Source organism: Cheilinus undulatus, linkage group 5 (assembly GCF_018320785.1).
Source record: "Cheilinus undulatus linkage group 5, ASM1832078v1, whole genome shotgun sequence".
Taxonomy (NCBI): Eukaryota; Metazoa; Chordata; class Actinopteri; order Labriformes; family Labridae; genus Cheilinus; species Cheilinus undulatus.
The window spans coordinates 42,213,263-42,238,212 of NC_054869.1; the positions used below are offsets into that span (position 1 = coordinate 42,213,263).

General features: G+C 39.7%; 1 protein-coding gene across 2 annotated transcripts in view; it reads right to left on the bottom strand.

Moving 5' to 3' along the window:
• si:ch73-72b7.1 (netrin receptor UNC5C) overlaps window positions 1–24,950 on the bottom strand; it is a 403,146-nt gene that overhangs the window by 13,278 nt on the left and 364,918 nt on the right. For both annotated transcript variants that reach the window (XM_041788199.1, XM_041788198.1), the window contains 6 exons: window positions 20,948–21,083; window positions 18,679–18,766; window positions 15,066–15,234; window positions 7,020–7,253; window positions 3,918–4,067; window positions 788–952 (listed from right to left, as the gene is read on the bottom strand). In XM_041788199.1, coding sequence (XP_041644133.1) covers window positions 788–952; window positions 3,918–4,067; window positions 7,020–7,253; window positions 15,066–15,234; window positions 18,679–18,766; window positions 20,948–21,083 — 942 coding nt within the window. The remainder of the gene's footprint in view (window positions 1–787; window positions 953–3,917; window positions 4,068–7,019; window positions 7,254–15,065; window positions 15,235–18,678; window positions 18,767–20,947; window positions 21,084–24,950) is intronic.

A 24,950-nucleotide genomic window follows, 5' to 3' on the forward strand; every position in this document is an offset into this window, starting at 1 on the left:
ATTCAGGCTCTAGACATTTAAGTAGTGTTAAGAATGCTGAGACAGATGGCAAAAGAGGGAGAGGCGAGGTAAAGTGCTTCTGCAGAGTGTAGGCTATGATCTCATATAAGCATCTGTGCATTATAAAACACCTTGAAGCTTTAATGCAACTCTGACAAGCAGCAACTCAAACTCCAGTAGATAATTTTTTTCTACATTCCAGACTTCAGTGTCACTTATTTTCCTGAGCAACTGCGACGACTCCATCATCTGCAGTTACAATCTCTGGGGTTAAAAACTCTAGACCATATGTTGTCACTTTTTAACACCACAGGAGGATTTAAGCAGAGACGGTGCAAAAATATTGAGATCTCTGCAAAAAATCTGGTCACATACACAAACTCACTCATTCGGTTGGTTGGTTACAAGCAAAGTCAAAGATGAGCTATTCCACTCGTGTTATGTGACCCTTTAGCCCCGCTATGAATGATTGAATGGAGTCATAGAAGCATGACAGGAACACTGACTGTCTGACAGACTCAGGAAAACTTCGAGACCTTCGGACTTCTGTTGGAGGAATAAGAAGTCAGTAGAAGGATTTAGAATGAAATCTCTCTCTTAGGCCCAATCCATACTTGTTCAAAACTCCTGATAATTCACCAAATTTGACGGGAAAACTATGGGAAAGCTTTCTGCACTGAGGGAGAAATGTAAACAAGCAATGCAGGTAGTGCATATGTAAAAATAAGGCTTAGCATTCATCAGCCAAAAAAACTTATAGTATGATATGTGCATCTGACTAACTCACCTCCTCCAGTGTGTTGCTGAGCTGAAAGATCTGCCCCTCTCCCTCCACCTGCCGTACACAAAGCTTGCAGCTGAGCTCCATGGTGGCTTGGCTCAGTCTCTCCAAGGTGAAGGTGCAATGAAGACTTCTCTGACTGCCGCTCCACACCTGGTAGAACGGGATCTCCTAGAAGACAGAGTAGATGCTTGAGTTTTGAGGCAGGTTAATTAAAGTTTTCCATCAATAAAATATGAAGGCTTCACTTATTTTTTTGAAAATCTCAGAGGTAGCGACCTTTTTTTTTAAAATTTTTTATAATTCATGAGGATATGACTTGATTTAAGTGGGGACCAAAACTTTGCACACACCACAAACAGCCAAGCTGTAACTGCGGCAAGATGCTACGACAGATGTGTCTTGTTTGGATAAAAGTATAACTATGAACTTTGAAAAAATGCACCCATTTAAAGATCTTAGAGCAGAAGGACAGACTGGAAATCTTGCAGCTTAAATAGACCTCCAACTGGGAGGATTTTTGTCAGATGATTGGATAGTGTTGCATGTCAGATGTGAAATCAGAGCAGCTCATATTATCTGCTTCACTAGTAATCTGTTAGTGTACGCCTGGTCTTTACTTTTCAACTTAGCAGGTAAATGACAGGTCACATTTCTGTGCTTCTGCCCTTTCAGCCAGTGCCAAAAGTGTGATCTTTTTGGGTTGTCCATATGGGCCATTCTCATGACAAGAATCCTTCCAGGGATTTTCATAAAGATTTTCAAAAATGTTCACTCCCGCTCTGACTCAAAGATTAGGAGGATTAGATTTTGGAGATGATGCCATTAGGCCTCAAGTTCATCCCATACTTGTAGAAACGATCTCATTAGCAGACTCAGGATATTTGAAGGGTAGGGATCAAGGTTACTATAGTTAACTAAAACTAAATCCATGATCATTTTACTTAACTGAAACTTAATAAAAACTAAGCTTAACCAAAAAATGAAAACTAAATAACCTGTATAGTGCACTTAAAAAAAAAAACTAAAAAAAAAGAATAATAATAATAAAAAAATAGAGACAAAATATCCTAGTTTTAGTCTTTGAAACAACCATACTGACTGGCTCCTACACCCAGGTCTGGGGAGTGTAAAATGGCCAGAACTGATTGGTTAAGACTTCACACAGTTGTAGTTTTTTTTGTCTGGAGTTGTATTCAAACATCATCTTAAATTTAATAAAATAAAATGATAAGGGAAGAGTAGCCTGATGAATATCTTTTTTAAAAGTGCATGATGTTCACTCAGCCCTGACATGTAACCACAAAAAACTAAAACTAACACTAAAAAAATAAAATAAAATCTAGAAAAGCACTCGGAGAGCACAGACCTCTGTCATTAACCCCTGTCTCCCAATAATAAAGAATCCTTTAAAAAATTCCTGGATCCAGATGGTGATCCAGATCACTCCTAAAATCTAATCAATTCTTCCTTATGTTATTTGTGACATTTCATGAAAATTTCATCAAAATCCGTCAATAACTTTTTGAGTTATGTTGCTGACAAACAAACTAACTAACAAACTAACAAACCCTGCCGATCACATAACCTCCTTGGTGGAGGTAATAAACTAAAATGAAGCATTTTTGCAAAATAAAAACTAAACTAAACTAACAAACCAGCAGTAAAATCTTATCAAAAATAAACTGAAATTGAACACAGAAAGTGAAAATGAAATAAATTTAAAAACTAATGAAAATTCCCAAACTATTATACCCCAGGAATAAAAATAATAAAAGGACACCTGCTGATTGTGGTGGGACACCAGAGCTCAAAAAGTTGTCATATATTTTGAGGGAAATGTTAGAAGCCCTGGTTAAGATGAATCATTACCAACTATACCTCTGTAATCAAAACTGAAAAATATGAACTATTTAACCATTTACTCACAATAACACACAAGTGAGGATGTCAGTGAAAATGAACTTTATACCCAGGAGTTTATGCTCCTTTATGGTATTTTTCCTCACTTCACTACTGTAAGTGTGCCATAAAGTGAACTTAATCAGAGGGCATCCTACAGCGCACTTTGTCATGTATTGTCCAGTAGCAAAGCACCCTGGAGGCAAAAGAGAGTGGTCTGGCAGCAGACTGCTGATCTCAGATGTCCCCTCTTGCAGACCACTGTCAGATGCGACGTAATTTGCCAGTGTTTTTAAAACGTTTTTTTTTTTTTTTTTTTTTTAAATTATCAAAGAGGCAGTGATCACTTTAATATTTTTTCAGCTGGACTTTGCACCAAACTGATACAAATCAGCATTTTATGGCTTTTAATTGGCTCAAACAGACATCTGCTTAGAAAAATCTTTTCTGAAAAGGCATGGCTTATGTGACAAAGAAATGTCACAAACTTTGTATAAAAGGTAGCATGTTACCGCCTCTATCCATCTTTACCATTCAGAGTCAACAGGTAGGGCTCAGGACCACCACGGTCCACCACCACACTACAGCCTGCTTCAGGGGACTCTGGAGGGGAAAATCCTCCACCTTAAAAGGTGGCAGCAGTGCTGCTGGACTGTGTGTCACTTTCTGGCAAGGGGATGTCACTGTCACTCCCACCTCATCTGGGAAACCCTATCCTTTCCCTCTTTCTCAGTACCAAACTGCCCATTTGTTGTGCATTTTTCAAAAGTCTGAAGTGGGCGGAGTTGGCTAGGGGTTTACTTACACTTTAAACGTAACTCATAAACAAAGGCTGGCAGTTACTGGCAATCATTCTTAACACACCAGTAAATATCTGGCAAGATAATCCTTATTTAGAAAATTGTGCCTTTGCTGACTGCAGTCGGAAAGTAGGAATCAGGCCAAATATCGCCATGTTCTTTTACACTGTCTTCTGAGCTTTTTTTACCCTGAGAGTCTTGCCTCAACAACAAATAAAAAAACAACAAATACTAGCAAACTAGAGGCAGAGTAAGGTGGGTTACACCCATGTTATCCAGGAAAATATGCAGCATACTACTGAATAATGCACATCAGAGGGAATTTAGAAGTGAGTACACACTACAGGGACTAAAATAAGTTGGTTCATGCTGCATACCTTACACTACACTGTTGGCTTGTGTTGGTTAAGTTTGTGTGCCTAGTTCCATCTTACCTGATACTTGGCGATGAGTTTGCTCTTCCAGTGTGTGTGCGGAACATCATGGATCGACAGTCTCAGATTGTGTGTGCTGTCTTTAAAGTTCAGAGTCTTTGGCTCATCCAGAAGCTTCCCTCCCATCTGGGTCTCCATCTGAAGAACCTCCTGCACCAAACACCACAAAAAGAAGACGATAAATACTTCAGATTTCTTCTCCAAGTTCTTACTCACTGAACAAGTTTCTTCTGATAAAGCATTAGAGAGATTACATTATAAGTGCAGATAATGTTATCTTGAACGTTGCCTTGATTTACATAGCACCATGAACAGATGAGAAATATTAAAATTGGCTCCAAGATATCATTGTGAATCTCTGTAGATGCACTCCCTTGATTTAAGCAAAGCTTGGCTCTTCTAACTGCACAGAACTAAAGAGAGGCATTAAGACGCTCAGTAAAAACCTTGATTAATAATGCACCATGAGTCAGAGTGCTGCTGTTGTCAGACGTGGGAAATGAAGCATATCTTAAATGCAAGACAGTAGAATTAAAATACTTCCTCTGACTCTAAAAGAGGACCTCAAAGCATCCCGGAGCTGTTCTTATTAAAAAAGATGATAGAAGATTTTGAAGCATTTCCCCCATGACTTGCTAAGACCACTGTCAAAGTGAATTTTCACAATAGTAGAAGACAGTGTGCAACATCAGTATGTCTGATTTTTATAAATTTGATCAAATGTGAAAAAATGTGTTCATGCAAACTGCATCTGATGCATATTTGATGCATGATCTCTGTTCATTTACTCCAAAGGAAGCACTGTATTTGACTTTCCTCTGCTGCAGTTGTGTTAATAAAACATCGCACACATCGTCCTGTGGGGATTTCAGCTCAATCCTTTTTCAAATTGACTTCTGTGCATGAAGTTAGCCCACACTGGGTGAGAACTTAGAAACTATCTGTGCCTTACAGACACATCAGCATGCATAAAGATAACCACACATACTGATAACATCAACATATTCACAGGCTTTTGAACTGTATAAACATGCTTTAATGAACAAATTAATAAGCACGCACATGCACACTGTTATTTTCTGATGGAGGAGTAAGTTATCAGCATGACTTCTGATGCCTCCTACAACCTTTTTTCAAAATAATCAATTCCTCCCTCCCATCATCTTCCTACGCTGCAGCTCTACAGTAGATACACAGCAGAGACTTCCCCTTTGAAACACCAACCGATCAATTACACTACACAAAGTCTCCATCATTAAAAAGTCCACCTCTGAACTCTGTTTTCCAAGCCACAAATGCACGTTTGAAATGTTAAAGCGGAGTGTGCTGGGTGTTTGTGTGAGTGTGGCTCTGCACCACACTGACACTTGACTTATCATCGCTTGCATAAATTTCCAGCGTTAATCTCCCGTATCAGATGGTCCCTCCAGTGCTCCGAGTTTGTTGGGATTCTAAAGCAGCGTTATTTTGACTTTGCTTGACCCTGTCTTGTTTACAGCTTCTCACTAGACTAGAGGTGAAATAAGCTTGTATTTATGACTCTGCAAAATCACTTTGAGTCAAACTTCTGCGTATTACAAATTATCAGGGAAGAGTTTAAGCATGGGTGTTCAAAGAAGAGCTGAACCCTCACAGAGCAAAACAACACGAAAGTCTAAAGATGTAAATATCATGCATCTCTTCCTTACCTTCACTTTAAAACATGCTCTAAATCATATGCCGTTACATGTGTAGTGTTTAAGCTGTGTCCTAATTCAGGGATGATATACTTTGGAGGGCCCATCTCATGACGGACCCAGCCTTTGTGACGGGCAAGATCGCTCCACAAACTGGCTGGCTAACTCCTCACACACCAGTAGGAGCAAGAGAAGTAGTAATGTGACTAATAGGTATTTTAAAACACCTCTCATGAACTTTTAGGGTCTTTGTACAACTTTTGGTGCTTGCCAGCATAAAAAGCAACAGGCTAACATTAGTCACCATCCTGTCAGCAGAGTGTCCGAGGTCTTGACATTATTGACTGGTTCAGAAACTAATTGAGTTCCCTGAATTTTAACCAGCTTTAGAACAAGGGGAATTTATCCTTCTTCATCACTAAAGCTTTCACTTCTTGCAAGCTGGTCTCTACTTTTTACATACTCCTGTCTTCAAAAGTTAACTTCCTTATCAATAGCACCGTAGTAGCTCTGTGACCCAATGACCTCCTGATGACTTTTTGCCTGTTCCACAGGAGGAGACGTGACGTTGACATGGAGATGATTTACTATTGGATGTCTGTGCATTGTGTTGGATTTTAAAAGTTGGCAATTTTTAAAGATTTTTTTCTGGCCGTTTGGGTTGATCTGCTCTATGATGACTGAGATGGTTTGAAAGCAGCCGGTGCTGGTGATAGACCTAGCCCGTATCAAACACTAAGTGGAGTGAGGAGCGCTTCTGGAACTGCAGGCAGTGAAACTGCAAAGACTGAAAGGCAGTCATTTGCTCTGCATTGCACTTTGCAAACAGATCGCAGCATAGCTGTTGTATGTGGATATTGGAGGTTAGAGTAAGTCTGTTAACTAGCGACCGGTAGCGACTTGGATCTGAGATGACAGATGTTAAAAGCTCCTAACCTTGCAAAGCAGATGGATTGGCCAGACTCTATGTCTGTTATTAGACTGATTTATCTTGCAAAGCTCCAATCTAAAATGATTGGGCCCAGATCAGACCAATCAGAGTTGTTTGAGAATAATGAAGCAGAAGATATAGCTGCAGTTTGGTTGTACTGTTAACTACTCAATACTTCTGCTGGTGGAGTGACTAGCTATAGCAACAGACGGTATTAGGGAAGGGTGCACAGAACACACTACCAAGAGGATAAAATTAAGAACAGTTCTCAGAATTTACACTGCTTCAAATGTAGGACATGTTTGTCAGCTGCATTTGAAAGTACTTAAACCTTTAACGTGCTGCAGTAATGCAACTGGTCCATCTTCAAATGCACCCTTTGAAGGATGCAGCACCTGAATTAGGACACATCTTTAGCCTAATTCACCAAAACAGACTAACAAAAGCAGCTAAGTTGATGTTTTTAGTTGGAGTTGTTAAGTTTCAGTACTTCACCTTCAGTGCGTCCTGTGTGTCGTCCAGGCAGTAGACCCTGATGTGATAGTCCAAAGTTGTGCAGGAGACTGGTCCGAAGACCGCCAGCTTGAGCCTCTTGGCAGCTGCCTTGCAGATGGACTGTCCCACCAGGCAGTACGTCCCCAGTGTCTCCGTTAGGATGTGACATGCCTCAGAGTCCATCTGCACATAGCAGGGGGTGGTGAAGTTCTCCTCTCCTACGACAACCACGTCCTATGGGGATAAAAGAAACACACACAGACAGAGTCACACACATTTTCTGGACTGTCACACTGGATCTGTGATACATGACCCACACTGTAAGCGTTTTATGATCTAAAATGTGTCCCTGAATTGGCAGTTTATTCCCTCCTTTCTCTGTGGACAAAGATCTGGTTTCTAATTAAAGAACATGTGAGAAGCGTTCAGGTCATGTCAGCTTTGGTGCCCTCCTGTGCCCAAAGAAAGAATTTAGAAATACTTAATCTTCCTAAATTTCTTATCCTGGTTTGTGAGTTTGTGTATCATCATTTGATTGTTGCTATCTTGTTTTTTGGCGAGTCAGAAGTAACCAAATCAGAGAATACGCAAGATAAGTATTATAATTTTTTTTTTTCTGGATGAAAGAGCAATATTGAATTGACTTTTAAAACATAGGCAGCAACATCTTAAAGTATAGCTTGCTTTATTACCTATTTTTCTTTTACAAATTCCACTTAAGATGACTTGTAATCAAGTAGCACCTCTAGTGTTGAAAAATAAAGTCAATGAGGAAAAAGCATGAACTCACCAAAGTGCTTTACAGGTAGTGACAGAATAAAACAATGTAGAAAGACACAGTAATTTAGATTATGATGCTCTCATACGCAATTACATTAAAACTGCAGATTCTTTTGAAAATGCATCAAAGTGCTTTAAAAACATTCTATGAAAAAGATATGCTTTTAGCTGTGTTTCAAAGGTGTTGAATTGGCAAATCTGATGTGGGGAGGCAGCTGGTTCCACATAAAAGCACATTTTCTTGCATGTCTGTAGGTTGAGAATGTTCTATAAATACTCAAAATGTTAATTTCAACTGCAGAAATAGGCATGCTTAAACACTACATGGAGGTGAATTTCTGCACAAATAATCATATCAGTTATAATAGAAAACTCAATCAGGTCTTCAGATTTATACTTCAAAAATCTGTTGTAAAGGATGCACTTTATTATCGGCATGATATATTTATCAACAGATATTAGATCAAAAAGTTAATAATCATTATGAACATTCCTGCTGATGTTTACCACTGATCTACTGACTGTAAATAACAGATATCTGTAGAAATACGTTTGACTTCTAGGCAGGACTTATAACCCTGTATCAGCTGGGTCTTTTTTAAAATTGTAATTCCTTAAATTTTGTTAATGAACAACATTTATGTATTGAGACCAATATTGTTATCAACTAAATTAATTTGCAAATGTTGGCTTATTGGCTATTACAAAAAATCAGTATTGTCCCCTGCTTGTTGCTTGATATATTTTTCGACAATAGAGATTGGCTAAAAACACAGTTTAACATGAGGTATTTGTATGAAAATAAACAGACTTATTACTGTCAAAAAACTAACTCCACACCTGGCTTATGAACACCTCTTTGAACATACACACTGCATCAAACTTTATAGAAATTTTCCACTAATTTTTGTGGACATTGCTGGAATTTTCAAGAGTGGTCCAACTGCAGACCACAAATCTCAGATGCCCCTGTTGAAGACCACTACTGTCAGACTTTCATGTGCAACATTTTAGAAGGGTTTCATTTTTAATTCAACTTCAATGATATGAAAAGTCTAGCAGTAACATTCATGAAATTACCACATTGCAAACATTAAAGACTGAGCAACATTTCATAAATAAAACAGAAACAAGGTCAGAGATCTAATCTGGGATGATAGACCTGTTTGACAGCTACAAGAAGGGCGGCTCGTTTTAGCTTTATTAGCTTTAGCTAAAGCTAACATTACTACCCTAGCTAACATTACTACTAAATTCAATGTAGCTAATTAGTTGCTTTAGTAACATGAGCTTTAGCAAACATAGCCAAAGCTAACACAGCTATCGTAGCTTCATTAGCTTCAGCTCTGCAAACTATATAAGCCACAATACCTACCTAGCTTAAATAGCTAACCAAGTTTACTTTGCTTTATTAGCTTAAGCTGTAACTACGTTAGCTGTGTTAGAGAGTTTTCATGGAGGACAGGCATTTTCCCTGTAAGCAGACTGTTAAGTCGATTTTATTTAACGTTTTGTAATTAGATTTTGGAGGTCAGTTTTTTTACTTTTAACTCCTAACCCTAACACTAACCCTAACACTAACCGGAAGTTTAATCCAGTTTTATTTGAAAAATTTTAGTGTGTATTTCTGTTCTGACAGAGGTGGCGCCTCACAGTAGTGGTCTGCAAGGTTTCTATGGTCTGAGATCTGTAGTCTGCAGCAAGACTATCTCAGAACTTTCATGGAAAAGTTAAATTTTAGGGCTTTTTGGGGGGATTTTTCATTAGATAGATCTCACGTAATTTTCAAAGGCAGCTTCCAAAATTTTGGGATACTTTATTCATTTTATTTCATGCTTTTCACACAATTCTTGACTTACTGAGAAAAACCATACCTGATTTCCTGACTGATTACATACTTAGAGCATCAACACTATAAACTCAGGATGTGACATCATTTCTCAGTGACTGAATGACCTCACAAACTGACTGACCGCCTAATTGACTGACACACATCCACTGTTATACTAACCAGATCCATGCTGTCCCAAATAATTTGGAAAAATCAAAAATTCATAATAAGGGGTGCTGACAGTTGCACACATTATTGCAGGTGGGGTTTCACTCTACCTCCCTGGCATGCTAGAGTGATCTAAAGGTTTGTGCAGTCTATATTTGAAACTAATTATTCAAACCGTAAAGTCTTTAGAAACATGTTTACTAAGGTAATAAATCAAAATGAGAAGTAATGTGTTTTTCCCAATTGGATTCATAAAATCAGATTCACTCGCCCACTGCTACTCATTAGACTTTTGTAGGCACTTCTGCATAGCCTTCAGCTCTAAAACCAGACTTCATCCACTTGTTATCATTAATCTAGCCCCTGTGTGCAGCTTTTATTTGTCCTTGTCGAAGCAAACTCAACTTTTCTTGTTTTGTTTCACATTTGGACCCCATCTATCAGATCAGGAGCATAACTCCCCAACTTTCCCAGTCACTGTTGTAAAAGGAAACCGTGTGTGACAGCAGCAACTCTGTTCAAACAACAAAATCTAATGGAGATCAATATGGCACCACTATTTACATGAGCAGTTGGACATGTAGATTATTCCCCTTTTTGCACAACCAGGGTGTGTTTATATGTCACCTTTATTTGGGGAAAGCTTTTATTTGTCAGCACAGACTGCTTTTGAGTGAAACCTGAGCGTTATTTGAATGCTGGCTTTGTTTGAGAATTCACAGGCATTAAGCCGCATACTGTGTGTTAACATAACCTAACCGGACCTCCATTTGGAGCCATTCCCACTAATGCAAACAGACCTTGTGTAAGCAGGGTGTGTTTTTAACTGATGCATTCCTCTGCTTCAGTAAACAGGGCTGAAGGGAGCTGAGCTAACTCTGTAGAAATCATGGTGAGGAAATTAAAAACAAACTGAAAATATTGAGTTTGACTCAGTTTGGCTCATAGATAGTTCTGATATAATACACAATGCCTGAGTTTTCCTGTTTATAAGAAATCCATCCACTAGACTTTTAAAGGGTAGAGAAACCCCAGAGCTTTGGCTGAGATGCATCTAACACAGAACTGACCAAAAAAACAGTCATTCAACTTTCCTTTACCATTATTGTCAGCCCAAAACAAACACAAGCATCCCTTTAACACCTTATTCTGGTTTAGCTCAGATTATAAAGCATGCAATCTACTGAAAAGAAGCTATGAATCTAGTTGCTCTTGTTGCAGGTACAACTTCCAATCCTGATGGTATTTGGTGCATGTTTATAGATGCTTTATGCATCTATATATTAATATTATATACAATATTAGAATATAGTCGAAAAGTCAAATTTCTTGTCAGTTATTTCTGTCCTGAAAAGAGTTCTAATCAGCCCATTAACTCAAAACACCTGCAAAGGTTTCCTGAGGTTTCATTCTCTCACTCTGGTTCAGGACACACGACCATGGGGAAGACAGCTGACGTGACAAATGTCCAGAAGACAATTACTGACACCCTTCACATGAGGGTGGGCCACAAATGGTCATTGCTGAAAGGGAAGACTGTTCACAGAGGCCGTATCAAAGCACGTTCAAGGAAAGTTGACTGTAATGGCAAAGTGTGGTAAGAAAAGCTGCACAGGCAACATGGATGGGCCTTCAGAGAACTGACAAAGAAGCAGATTCAAGAACTTTCGGGAGCTTCACAAAGAGTGGACTGAGGCTGGAGTCTGTGGATCAGGAGCCACCACACAGATGTGTTGAGGAAATGGACAGCAAGTGTCGTGTTCCTGGTGTAAAGCCTTTACTGAACCCCAGACAACATCATCAGTTTTTCACCTGGGCTAAGGAGAAAAAAGAGTCAGACCATTGCTCAGTGGTCCAAAGTCCTGTTTTCAGATGAAACTTCATTTAGCATTCATTTGGAGATCAAGATTCCAGAGTCTGGAGGAAGATCAGAGAGGCTCAGAATCTACGGTACTTGAAGTCCAGTGATGGTTTGGGGTACCGTGTCATCTACTGCTGCCTGTCCACCATGCTTTATCAGGTCCAGAGTCAACGCTGTCAGCAGTCTACCAGGAGATTTCAGAGCACTTTATGCTTCTATCTGCTGAGAAGCTTTGTGGTACTGATTTCCTTTTCGAGCAGGACTTGGCACCTGCTCACAGTGAAGCCAAAACTACCAGAAACTGGTTTCCTGGCCATGGTATGACTGTCTTTGATTGGCCAGATTGACCTAAACCCCATAGAGAATCTGAGGCCAGACTCAACAATACAAAAGAGCTGAAGGCTGTTTCAGAGCAACCTGAGCTTCATAACACCCCAGCAGTGCCACAGACTGATTGCCTCCATGCCATGCTGCACTGACGCAGTAATTTGTGCAAAAGGAGCCGCAGCCAAGTATTGGTCTAGAATTTATGTACGTTTACCTTTTTGAATTAAATAATGGAATGAGCTTTGTTGTGATATTTTAATGGTTTGAGATGCACCTGTAGGTTTTCAGCTCATTTGGGTGTTCAGTTACAATTTAATTCAGCCACAGAGGCTTAGGTTTTTAGTTAAATTTCTGTATTGAAATGTAACTGCTGGTTGCACGTACTGTCCTTAGAAAGCAAAATCAAGGAATCCATTTGGAGAATGCTAAACCTTGTTTTGGAGCTGCTGTCCATGAAGTGTGTCCAATCCCTCTCTGATTATCTGCTGGCTGTTGCTCATATTGTGCTGCAGCTCTGTGTCACAGTCTGAACTATGGTAAATCCATACATCTCTCTGGGTTGAGTGAGGATGCACAGGCATACTGTGCTCCCCTTATATAAGCACTCAACCTTAAATTAGTCGTGCACACACCTGCGTTTGACTGCGAGTAAATGTGTGAGCCTGCAGCGCGCGAACGCTGTTATGGATCTTTTCTGCGTGCACATGTGTGGTACAAGTATTGAGTTTCAAATCCCAGTTCATGCGGAGTTGTGTTCCTGCAGATGAGCCAGCCAAATCAATACTAAGAGGTAGGAAAGCAATATGGTATGAATGTGTTATTACTGGTAATCACAGCCGAGGCTGCTCCCCTCCTGATGTGAGGGGAATTCAATTACCCTCCTCTGCCTGTTTTTTGGGGAAAACTTTCTGATGGGAAATGGATGTTCTGCAGTAAGAGGAAAACAAATCGACTTCCTGATGAAATTCCACTTTTCATTTTTCCTCGTCTTTACCCACTCTGCACTGAACACTTTTCTTTCTGTCCATATTTCCCTCTCTCACACACCCAGAATCTTATGCATGGCTAATTGTGCAGAGACATTGTGTTGGGCTGTGATAAGCAACAGAAGACAGCGTACGGGGGGCTTGTAGACACAGTGATGCTGCAAGACAGCCTTATCACCCACACCCACACACAACACACCCACACACATATACACGAACAGACTGCTGAGGTAGAGACTTCATGCTGGGGGAGATGGAAGGAGGGAAAGAGAGAGAAGGGAAGGAGGGAAAAGGAGGGGTAGAAACATAAGAACGATGAGTGAAGGAGGCGACGGCAGGAGCATAACAAATTGGTTCTGATAGGAGTCGGCAGCCCCCTGCTTGTCCACTAGCCTACAGGCACTCTGTGTTTGCTGACTTTTCTTCCCTTTCTTTCCTTTCTTCCTGTATTTGTGTAAATGTTATGCAGGCTGATCTTCTGGGAGAAAGCAAAAGCATACAGTATGTGTGCATAGATGAGCCATGAGTGAGTCATAGGATCTTTCTCAAATCATTTATGTGTTTCCTTGAGTCCTTCACTCAGAATCAGGGACACACTCAAATATTTTAGACACTCTCACATCATTTCACATAAATTTGGTATGATATTTCAGTCAATAAATACAAATGAAAGATTATCTGAATGTTTTTGATGTAAAGGTTCAGAGAATCTGGGGGAATCTCTGTGCCTAAGGCCGAAGGCCAGTATTGGATGCTTATGCTCTTCAGACCCACAGGCAGCACTGCATTAAAAACAGGCATTATTCTGTACTGGTAATCACTGCATGGGCTCAGGTTGCCATGCCATCCACAAATGCAAGTTAAATCTGTATCATGCAAAGAAGGTGCCATATGTGACTACAATCCAGAAATGCTGCTGTATTCTCTGGACCAAACCTCATTTTAAATGGACTGAGAAAAGATGGAAAACTGCTGTGTGGTTAGATCAATCAAATTTTTTTTTTCCTTTAAGATTTATTTTTGGGCATTTTTGTGCCTTTATTTGATAGATGAGGACAGTGGATAGAGTCAGAAACAGGGATGAGAGCGGGGGAGAGACATGCGGTAAAGGGCCTCAGGCAGGATTTGAACCCAGGTTGTCCATGTACATGGGGCGCGCCTTCACAACTAGGCCACGTGCACCACAAGTCAATCAAAATTTTAACCATTTTAACATGTCCTGTTGACTAAAGAGGAGGGGACCATCCAGGATGTTATCAGTGCACAGTTCAATAGTCTCTGATTTTATGGGTTTGCATTCGTGACTCTGGAATGGGCTGCTTACACATGTGGGAAGGCACTATCAATGCTGAAAAGTATATAGAGGTTTTAGAGCAACATATGCTCCCATCCAGACAAAATCTCTTACAGGGAAGGCCTTGCATGTTTCAGCAAGACTATGCCATACCACAGCCATCACAACAGCATGGCTTTGCAGAAGAAGAGTCCCAGTGCTGAACTGGCCTGCCTGTAGTCCAAACCTTCCACTAATAGGCAATATTTGAAGCAAGGAAGACCCAGGACAGTTGATCAGCAAGAATCCTACATCAAGCAAGAATGGGACAACATTCCTCTCCCAAAACTCAAGCAACTGTTCTCCTCACTTCCCAGATGTTCAAAGGCTATTGTTAAAAGAAGAGGGGATGCTACACAACAGTAACCATGGCCCTGCCCCTACTCTTTTGAGAGGTGTTGCTGCCATCAAATTCAAAATGAGCAAATAGAAGTTTCAACATCTGATGTGTTGTTTATGTTTTATCTTGCATAAAATATGGGCTAATGAGAGTTGCAAATCATTGCATTCTGCTTTTCTTGACATATTAGACACCACCCTAACTTCTTTGGAACTGTTGTCATCTTTTGAAGACTCTACCTACTGAGCCAAAAAGCCCATGTGAAACTGGGACTTGTAACAGAGGCATTACTTTAGAGAGTGGGGTTTTTTTGTTATTAGATTGAAATATTTTGGCTTTACTCCCAGGTGGATGTTGCTCTGTCCACCTTTATATACAGTCTGTCAATCAGACAGCAGAGAGAGAGCACTGAACACTGACCTCCCACTCTCCCATGGCCAACTGGTTCTTCAGCTGTATGAGCCAGTCTTCCTGCACATTGTCAGCACAGTGGTGGATGGTGAGGATCACTGGTCTGGTCAGCAGGGCTCCTGCAGGCCCACAACTCACCACAGGGCTCAGCACGGTCTGGATGTCTTCTACTGGGGGTCTGCAAGAGACAGATAACACTTAGCTGAAATCATTCTTCAGAACAGCACCAGACAGCAGCTGGAGTGAGACTCATCTGTAGAAAGCTGCATTGATTTCACTGTCGGAGCATTATTTTGTCATATTACTCACATTAGGAGATAATAAAGAAGACAGGAAAATAGTTATATATATTAGAGCAGGATAGACTAGCTTGCAGCACTGAAAACAATAAGAGAAGAAAACAGATGAAGCAGGGTAGCAAAGATTCAATCAGAGGATGATTAGTGGAGTCAGCAGGGCCTCAGCTGGAAACAGGAGCTCACAGCTCATGTGTTGATAATACATAACTAATGGTCATGGGCTCAGTGGATTTTTTATTCCAAATTTATGTTTTGGAACTCGAATCACTCAATAATTTATGTACAGTACGTTGCAGTGCAGACACGTGTATTTAATTCAATACCATGTTGGATACTGAAGAACAGTGTCAAAAAAGTTGTTTGGACTTTAAAAAGTTGGTTTCAGTACCGTTATGAATTTTAAGTTGACTGTATTTCAGATAGTAAGTTATGATAAATTTGACTTCATTTAAAACAAGCAAAAAAGAGAGCCTTGCCACATAAAACCAACCAGCTTTCAATCCTTTATCTAACTTGTGTTTGCTATTGCTTTAAGCTGTTGAAAAAACCTAAACACTAAAGAAAAAATAATCACATCATCCACTCTAATTGGCAAAGAATTATAAGGCATCACGACTAATTGGAACAGTGAAGCATAATCCTCTCTTACAGAGCTTTGGATGATTCTCAAACAACAGTTATAAGCATGTTGTATGGTATGGCATGGCATGGCATGGCATTGTATGGTATCGTACGTAATGGTATGGTATTGTAGGGTGAAGTATTGCAAAGTTTAATATGTTATGATATGATGTGGCAGGTATGGCATGGTATGGTATGGTATGGTATGGTATTGCATGGCATGGCATGGCATGGCATGGCATGAAATGGTATAACATGGCATGGTACCTTATGATATGGTATGGTATGGTATGGTATGGCCTGCTATGGTATGTTTTTTTATGGTATGGCATGGTATAGTATGGTATGGTATGGTATGGCCTGGTATGGTATGTTTTTTTATGGTATGGCATGGCATGGTATGGTATGGCATGGTAGGGTATATGGTATGGTATGATGTGGAACGGCATGGTATGGTATGGTATGGCATGGTATGGAATGGTTTGGTATGGTTGGGCATGGTTTGGTATGGTATGGTTAGCTATAGTATGGTTTGGCATGGTTTTGTATGGTATGGTTAGCTATAGTATGGTTTGGCATGGTTTGGTATGGTATCGTATGTTGTTGAAGGTTATGGTATAGTTAGGTATGGTGTAAATTTGTATGGTATTGTAAGGTATTGTACTGTGTGGTGTCTTGTCTCTTATCCTGTCTTATCCTATCCTATTCTATCCTGTTCAAATTTATTGTATTATATCCCATTGATTCACACTGCAATGTACAATATCATATCATATCAGATCAGATAATTCTGTATCATATCAATCATCAGTAACCCTTTCACTCCAACCTCCCTTTCAAAACCTGCAAAGCATATCATACAGTATGGTATCGCCATGTATTGTATCTTATGATGTGGTGTCATGTCGTAATGTATCGCACCATATCCCATCCCATCCCATCCCTTCCTATCCTGTCCTATCCTATCCTTATCCTTATCCTATCCTATCCTATCCTATCCTATCCTATCAGATGAGATCATATCAGATTGTTTTGTATCATATCAATCCTGACAACTCCTCATGTTGAAACTCCTATTAGTGTAAGTTAAAAAGCATGTCACATGTCAGATTTATTGCATCATATCCGAACATGTTGGTATCATAAGGTATTGTATGGTATCATATCATCTCCTGAATAAACATTTAATTGCAACCTCCTGTTGAAACAGATTAAGAGCATGTCACACAATGTGATATGGTATGACATTTTATGTTATCATAATGTGGCATATTGTTTCATCATATACTTTCCAACAGTGATGTATGTTATTGTGTCATATTACAACATACCATATCATTTGACATTGTAGATTTTGTATTGTATAGTACACTGTGTCATATTGTATGTTATATTGTATCATGCTGCATGGATTTATATTGAATGGTAGCATATTTTGACTTATCATCTGACCCCAACCCCTATTAACAACAGTTAAAAAAGCATGTTAAAGTGGCTGTGTTCTCCTGTGTAATCCATTATCCATTCATTTCATTCACTCATGTTTCAGAGGATTTTTATTGACTTTTAAATAGCTCACACAGATTGGAAGATGGATTCAAATTATAACAGAGATTTTTTTCCAGCTTACTGTGTGTCAGAGGGTTACTAATCCTGAGCAGCATGATCGATCCAGCTGCCGGGGCTCATTATTGACTCATGTAGGGTTCACATGGTCAGGAAAAGCCAACACACAGAAACAATATGATTCAAACTGTAGCAGCACCTTTGACTTCTGAAGACGGCGATCATCCCTTAATGAATTACACCGATATTGATTTGAGCTGTTGTGCGTCTTTTGTCAGACTAGTCGTAGATGTTAGATGTAGTGCATGCATGGAGATGGACGCCTGAGGGTTACATCTTCATCAGCTGAATCACATGAATCTGGCTCACCAAGTGTTGCAGAGGGAAGTCAATGTAGCTGTGTGCTAGCCAGCTATTGACCGAGATGAAGACAGAGGACAGAGAGGACTGACTCTTAGAAATACTGTAGCACGCTGCAGGAAGGCTAATTCCTATTGACTGCTATCGATTGGGGAGAGGCTAGGAGGGATGCACGGCAGAAAATACATGAAGTCTACTGTAACAAGTGTCCTAAAACTGAGGTCAGACACAGTCACATAGAGTTAGTTTTGCTACATTATTGAAGAGCAGATTTCTTGCTGCATGTTACCAAGGCAAACATTATGTATTTAGCAGTCTGTATGTGTGTTTGTGAACGTTTTGCTGCTTCCTAAAGTAATAACACCTGAGAAACAACCGCTATTTCTGTCAAATATCTCTCAGAATATAATATTTAGAATGCATTAATTAATGTGAAAATATTCCACTGCAATATTCAGATTTTCCCAGCGTTTGAATGTTTAATCAGGCACTGATAAAGGAAAGCTGTTTTTTGACATGACCTCTGCTGAATGAATCATCAAAGCAAGGTGTGCACTAAAAATAATAATGATTCATCCCTGCCTGTGAATCCTGAGCCTGTGTCACTGTGTGAAGCCTTCCCACGCAACGTCAGAACAAATCTGAGGGGTCGCTGCTCAGGAGGAAGACTGACAGATACACACAAAGAAAACAAAGAAACAAACAGTACAAAGAAGGAGATGCAGAGATGAGGAGAAAAAAGGGGATGACTGGGAGCAACAAAAGAAAAAACTTACCTCAAGCTGTCCTTCCTGTGCACAGTCACATACATCTCGTACACCCGGCCCTGAGGAACGGCACCCGCAGGAACCAACAAGCTCACCCCTGCAGGAGGGACGACCGGAGAGGCAGAAATAATGAGATTTATTAATTTTTCCACTCATGACTGAATTATTAAATGCCCCACCCCTTATCACTTCATCATAATGATTAATCATTCAATAATAATTCATAGAGGCAGCCCATGTAAGACTTTCTCTAAAATATATCACTGAGAGAATTGTGCTGCAATGTTTTCTAGCTTCTAAAAGCTGCTTCCTATCAGCAAGTTACATTATTCATTATTTTTCATGTCCACTGCTTTTAAATCCCAACATGAGTCTAATGAAAGCTTTTTCTCCTTCAAAACTAGTTTGCATGAGAACATCCTGGGGCTATTTTGTGCATTATGTTGACTGCAGCTAGATAAGCATTATTGGGGCATTTTTTTGCTGTGGGGAATGTAATGTTTTTCAAATCTAAAATGCTTAATTGAAGCAGGATGAACCCTGGGAACCATTATTTATAGAATGATGTTAAAAGTGCTAGAATTCACACATTTTAAAAAGAACAAAACTCTAAGGTCCCCACTTAAACAATAAAAATGGGTTTTCTTTCCTGGCATGGTCAGGTGAACCTTTTAAAGCAATGTTTTCTTTACTAGGAAGTCAAACAAACAGATGTAAGGAAACCGTGGAATCTTTAGGGCCAGTGGACTCATACAGTGATGAAGCACTAGCCTACACTTACTGCCTTAAGATTAACCAGGCCTGAATATGAATACGCCATCATGTCGTAATATGACACATGCAGTTTACTAGACACATGGCCTCACAGTTGTCAGAGTGGAGAAACATGACAGGAACTTTAAGGCTTATTTGTGGTTATTTTGGTTTTGTTCCAAATGATTGTTAAGGAACGGTCGTATCTGTTTTAAGTCTATGAAGCACACCGGTGCTTGTTTGCATGCATGAGCAATCAAACTGTGCCAAGCAAACATCTCCCATCAGTGCCAGAACAGAGGATGTTTACTGTGCATAAGTGTGGAACAGATTACTCACAGTAGTCAAAAAAACAGGACACAGGATATGATACTGGGCACAGTATCATATTAGATCCCGTTGCATCACATGATATTGTGATGTACTGTGTCATGTCATGTTACATTTTAGGAGGAGGTGGGGGGGTAGCAAGTAGCAGAAGCAACAGCAACACATAAACAAGAACACTTAGGACATTTATACTGTGAAATGATCCCATCTCAATTATTTGACAATCACTCCATACACCTTTCAGGAACCCAACTTGCACAGCCGCTTTTTCAAGTTATTTTGTCAAATACTCATTTTAATGTGAATATTCCCTGTATTTATTTAGATTCTGTATTTATTTTGTCTGTGTTGCTCTCAGTTACTCATAACTTCTCAGATGGGACTCATAATATTTCTATTTACCTTACACTGCTTGCAATATTCTATCCATACTGCATTCATATTTTTATCTTTTTTATTTTAGACAGATTCTGTAACTTTTCACACGTTCACCTCTAAGTATTCTGCTTCTTCTGTACCTTTATTGGCCTGAAAAGGTTACACATTGTTCTTGTACATATATATCTTTATAGTTTTTATTCTTTTTCTGCCTACTTTATGCACATTCTGAACCACAGAGCTGTTTTTATTTTTGGATTTCTATTGTTTTTACTCCCCTTGTTATGTGTATAATGGGACAGCTGAAACTTCAATTTCCCTCGAGATCAATAAAGTATCCATCCATCCATCCATCCATCCATAATTTTATCGTCTTGTATTTCATTGTATAGTATATGTAGTATTGTATATATATGTAGTATTGTATATGTAGTATTTTATAGTAAGAAAGAAAGAAAGAAAGAAAGAAAGAGAAAATAATACCTCTTCTAAAATGTAGAAAGATAAATAAAAGAAGAGAGTTGGCTGATAGGGGTGTGTAGTTACAGTACACAACTTTTTCTAACCTGATACCTCAGTAAAAAATATCCAGCAAGTGTGTCATCATAATGTTGGAGGGCCTGGATGTCAGGTTGGAAGCCAGTGGTGCAAAAGGTGCTTATGCTTTGCTGGCTCAAATTGTTGCTTCACTTGTTTTAGTGAGAGACTCAATATGCTTCTGCTGTTGTCAAAATAAATGGTCTGTTGATGTCAAAAATGAAAATGATACCTGGTTTATCACAAAACACAAGAGAGTACTCATGGTACATAGTCTCACCAGAGTTTGGTACAATGAGGTGTCCTCCCTGGTTGTTGAAGGATCCATGAGCAGTACATGAGGGGTCCCGTGTTCGAGCCAGACTCTGGTTGCGAAGGTTCATGGTGTCGCTGTTGTCCAACAGAGACTGAGTAACCTAGGGATCACAAAACAACACTCACTATAAGAAAAGATTTAAGATAGATTGAAGACCCTGGAAACTGAAATCCAACATTTTTGTCATAACACACTAGATATGTTGGAATATGGTCGCTGTAAACATGCAAAAACTGAGATCTACATGTGACTGAATTCTGGATTTGGACTATTAAAAAGTTTGTCACCTCTTTCCTGGCTTAGTTTAATTTGGGTGGGGCAAATATGTGGACTCACAGTGGGGAATGACTCAGCCCTCTAACACTACAATATAAAATCACAGAGCAGTTCATTTCAGTACAGTCTGTTGTTAGCTGATGTCACTGCCTTTATTGAAAGTTAACAGTCAGTCAAATGCTGTTTTTTTGATCACTGTGAGGTAAATTTGCCAAATCTATCAGCCACAGTGGTCTATAAATCATTTAAAGCATCATAACAAAGACGAGTCAGAACGCTGACTTTGTCTCCTCTCTGGCATCATAAGGTCAACAATCAGATCGTGACTTTTTTTTAATCTGAGAGGATCGTATTTCTCCTGAGTGGGCGTGGCTTCAGTTTATTCAACAGACACACCCACACCATCCTGGAGCAGATTTCACTGCCTCATTTTTCATGATTTTGAAGCTTAATTTTATAGACTCAGGGATGTTTTATTTGACTGAAATTTGATTTAGGGGTTCATAACACAGTGACCTGTCATACAACAAACCTAAATACAGAACCATGTTCACTTTGCAGGGTCTTTAAGACTCACTAGATGCCCTCATACAAAGTCTTTGATCAAAGTTTTTCAGAAGAGATCCAGCTATTAATCTGAAGGTATTTACTGGTTAACAAAACACACTGGATCGGCACCAGCTCAGCCTGTAGGGACTAGGGAGGGTTGCTGATTGAAGTCCCAAAACAAACCATATATTGAAATTATTTACCCCCATATTTTTCTTCTTCTAGAAAATTAATCTTTAGAGACATTAATACTAATACGAAATCCTTTGCAGAGTCACAAAGTACAATTAACAAGCCCCTCATATTTATTATGTTTTTAACAGGCATCTGCAAAGTCACCTGTATTCTCTCTTCTAATATTTATCGCTTCAAATGTCCTCTGTGAGGACAATACTTTCCTAGAAACCTTGAAAGGCACTGATAATTTCTTATAACAATGATGTAGTACAATATTTAACAGAGTCACCACTTAGTCCCACACATGTTAAACCATGACACTGGTTCTACACATGATCATGATTTACAAAATAATTTTAGTTTTTAAATTAGATTTATGTTTTTTATTCATTGCTTCCTGCAGCCCACCTGCAGTACCTCCGGGGTCAACCAGAGGGCACCAGCCAACACTGATCCACACCACTTACCCCATTTGGGTCACGGGGTGCTGGAGCCTATCCCAGTCGTAACTGGGTGCAAGGTGGGGTACGCCTTGGACTGGTTGCCATTCAGTCTCAGGTCTGCTATAAACAAACAGCCACTCTTACATCTACGGGCAATTTAGAGCCACCAATTAATCTAACAAGCTGGACTGCTGGAGAAAGCTAGAGTATGTGGAAAGAACATGTAAACTCTGCACTGAAAGGTCCTGACTGGAACTCGAGCCAGGAACCTTCTTTCTGTGTAGCGGATGGGCTTAACCCTAGCCATCATGTAGCCCAACCTCAGTTTGGTTTTCCCAAATGCAAAATTAGATTTGAGGACCAAAGACAGTTTTGGAACCAGGCTTGACACATGTTTATTTCTGCTATAAAAACAGACATTTTCGAATTCTAGGGATTTCTTGATTTTTGGAAAACGCTTCAAGTAAACACTCATAGAGAAGCAGTTTTTGCACTTTCATTTTGCTAAACAGTGGTGCTGGAACAGAAACACTCCGACAAGTTTGCTTTGAATGAGTCCTGCATCTTCTGCTACTTTCTCCACTATGACTTCTAACATGGGCAGATGCTGATTGTAGCTATGACATGCACTGAGCTGCACCCGTGCTTTACAGAAGCAGAGAGACGTGAGCATGTGCAGGAAATCAATGTGGTATTGTTTGAAGGACAAACTCTCTCTCGAAGACTTTTGTAAAGTACCGTGTAAATGTATTCTAATGAAACCATAAAGTTCATGAAGGTCAAAAGAAGTTTCACTGTGCTCGGATGACCTCTAAGTTTAAGGATCATTGTAGTTTTAGTTTTGACTGACTGATTAGAGCTTTCAGAGAGCAATCTGTTCATGCCCCCTCTCGCATGAGAACTTCTCTGCTTTCATTAATCCCTTTTTTCTTCCGTATGTTTTCTTGGTAACCATTTACTAAAACCCTACGGGGGAAAATCTGCATCTGCCTGGGAGCGCTGCCATAGGGCTGAGCTGACAGTCTGTGAGGAGAGGGCGCATTTACAGTAGCCCTGTGAAAGCACCTTAGGGTAAGTAGTGAAATATGACCTGCTTTGCATTTCCTTGTCAAAAAATGTCCACTGTGAGATGCAAAATAAGGACTTAACATTCAGCAGTCTACTCCTGCATCACACACAGCTGACAAGTGCTGGCTTTAGTGTGCTGAAGACAGACACCAGACGGAAAACAAAATACTTTCATAAGAAAAAGACCCTCAGCTTAGTAAGGCAAGGTCCCTCATTAGATAGAAGTTCAAAAAGGCCAGAATGATAAAAAAAAAAAAAAAAAAAAAACAAGCAAGTGCCTTGGACCTGGAGGAAAATAGGCAGTTTAGCTACTGTACTGCTTCAGGACTGGTGACATGATAAAAGGAGGGGTTTGATGTGACTCCTACATGTAAGCCATGCAGATGACAAAGCAGAGGGAGGGAAGTGGGGCGCTGAAAACATGACAGTGTTTGCTTTGTGTAGGAAATACTTTAATATCCGAACCAAAAGAAAGAAGTAGATGAAAAGTACTGATATATATAAGATGAAGGGATTGGTTTTTCAGGTTTAAACCATCAAATGAATTGTCAGAAAAATCCCATTAATTTAATCTAAAGACAGCAGTCATTTATGATAACACTGTTCTGGTGTCTACAGGCACTCTGTTAACCATGAGGGTGTAAATCTACATTCTTTCTGTCTCTGTCAAAAATCACAAGGATGCTGCCATGTGTGATTTCCTTTAATCTCTCCACTCCATGATCCATCATGTGGCTGTCAGCACCAAACTGTATTGTACTTATACACCCCTAGTTGCAACAGAGTTAAAAAACACAGTAGGGTCCATAGATATTCCAGTTTCACGCTAAATATTGATAATTAGGCCATTTCAGCTTGGGATGCATAATGTTCAACTTTTACTGGTATCTGATACATTGATATGTTATATGGACAAGAGTATTCAGCTGCCTGCCCACGATACAAAAAAGGACTGGAATGATAGAATCACAATCTCTGCTCCAGTTCATCCCAAAATGTTCAGTCAGGGTCATGTTGGAATAGAAAAGGGCCTTCCCCTAACTGTTGGCACAAAGTTGGAAGCATAGTATCGTCAAAATATCTTGAAATGCTAGATTAACATTGTCCTTCACTGGAGATAAGGGGCCTAGGCCAAACTCTCAAAAACAGCCCCATACCATTATCTTTCCTCCACTTCTCGAAATTCCAGTGTTGGTGTGCTTTACACCACTCCATCTGAAACTTGACATTGGACTTGGTGATGTGAGGCTTGAGTGCAGCTGCTCGGCCACGGGAACTCATTCCATGATGCCCCTTTAGCTATAGAATTAGGGGAGCAATGGTGACTTTTACAGACCATGCACCTGACCCCGCTCTGTGATTTTATATGGTCTTCTGCTTCATGGCTGAGTTGCTGTTGTTCCTAAACGCTTCCACTTTCTAATAATATCATTATCATTGGACTGTGGAATATC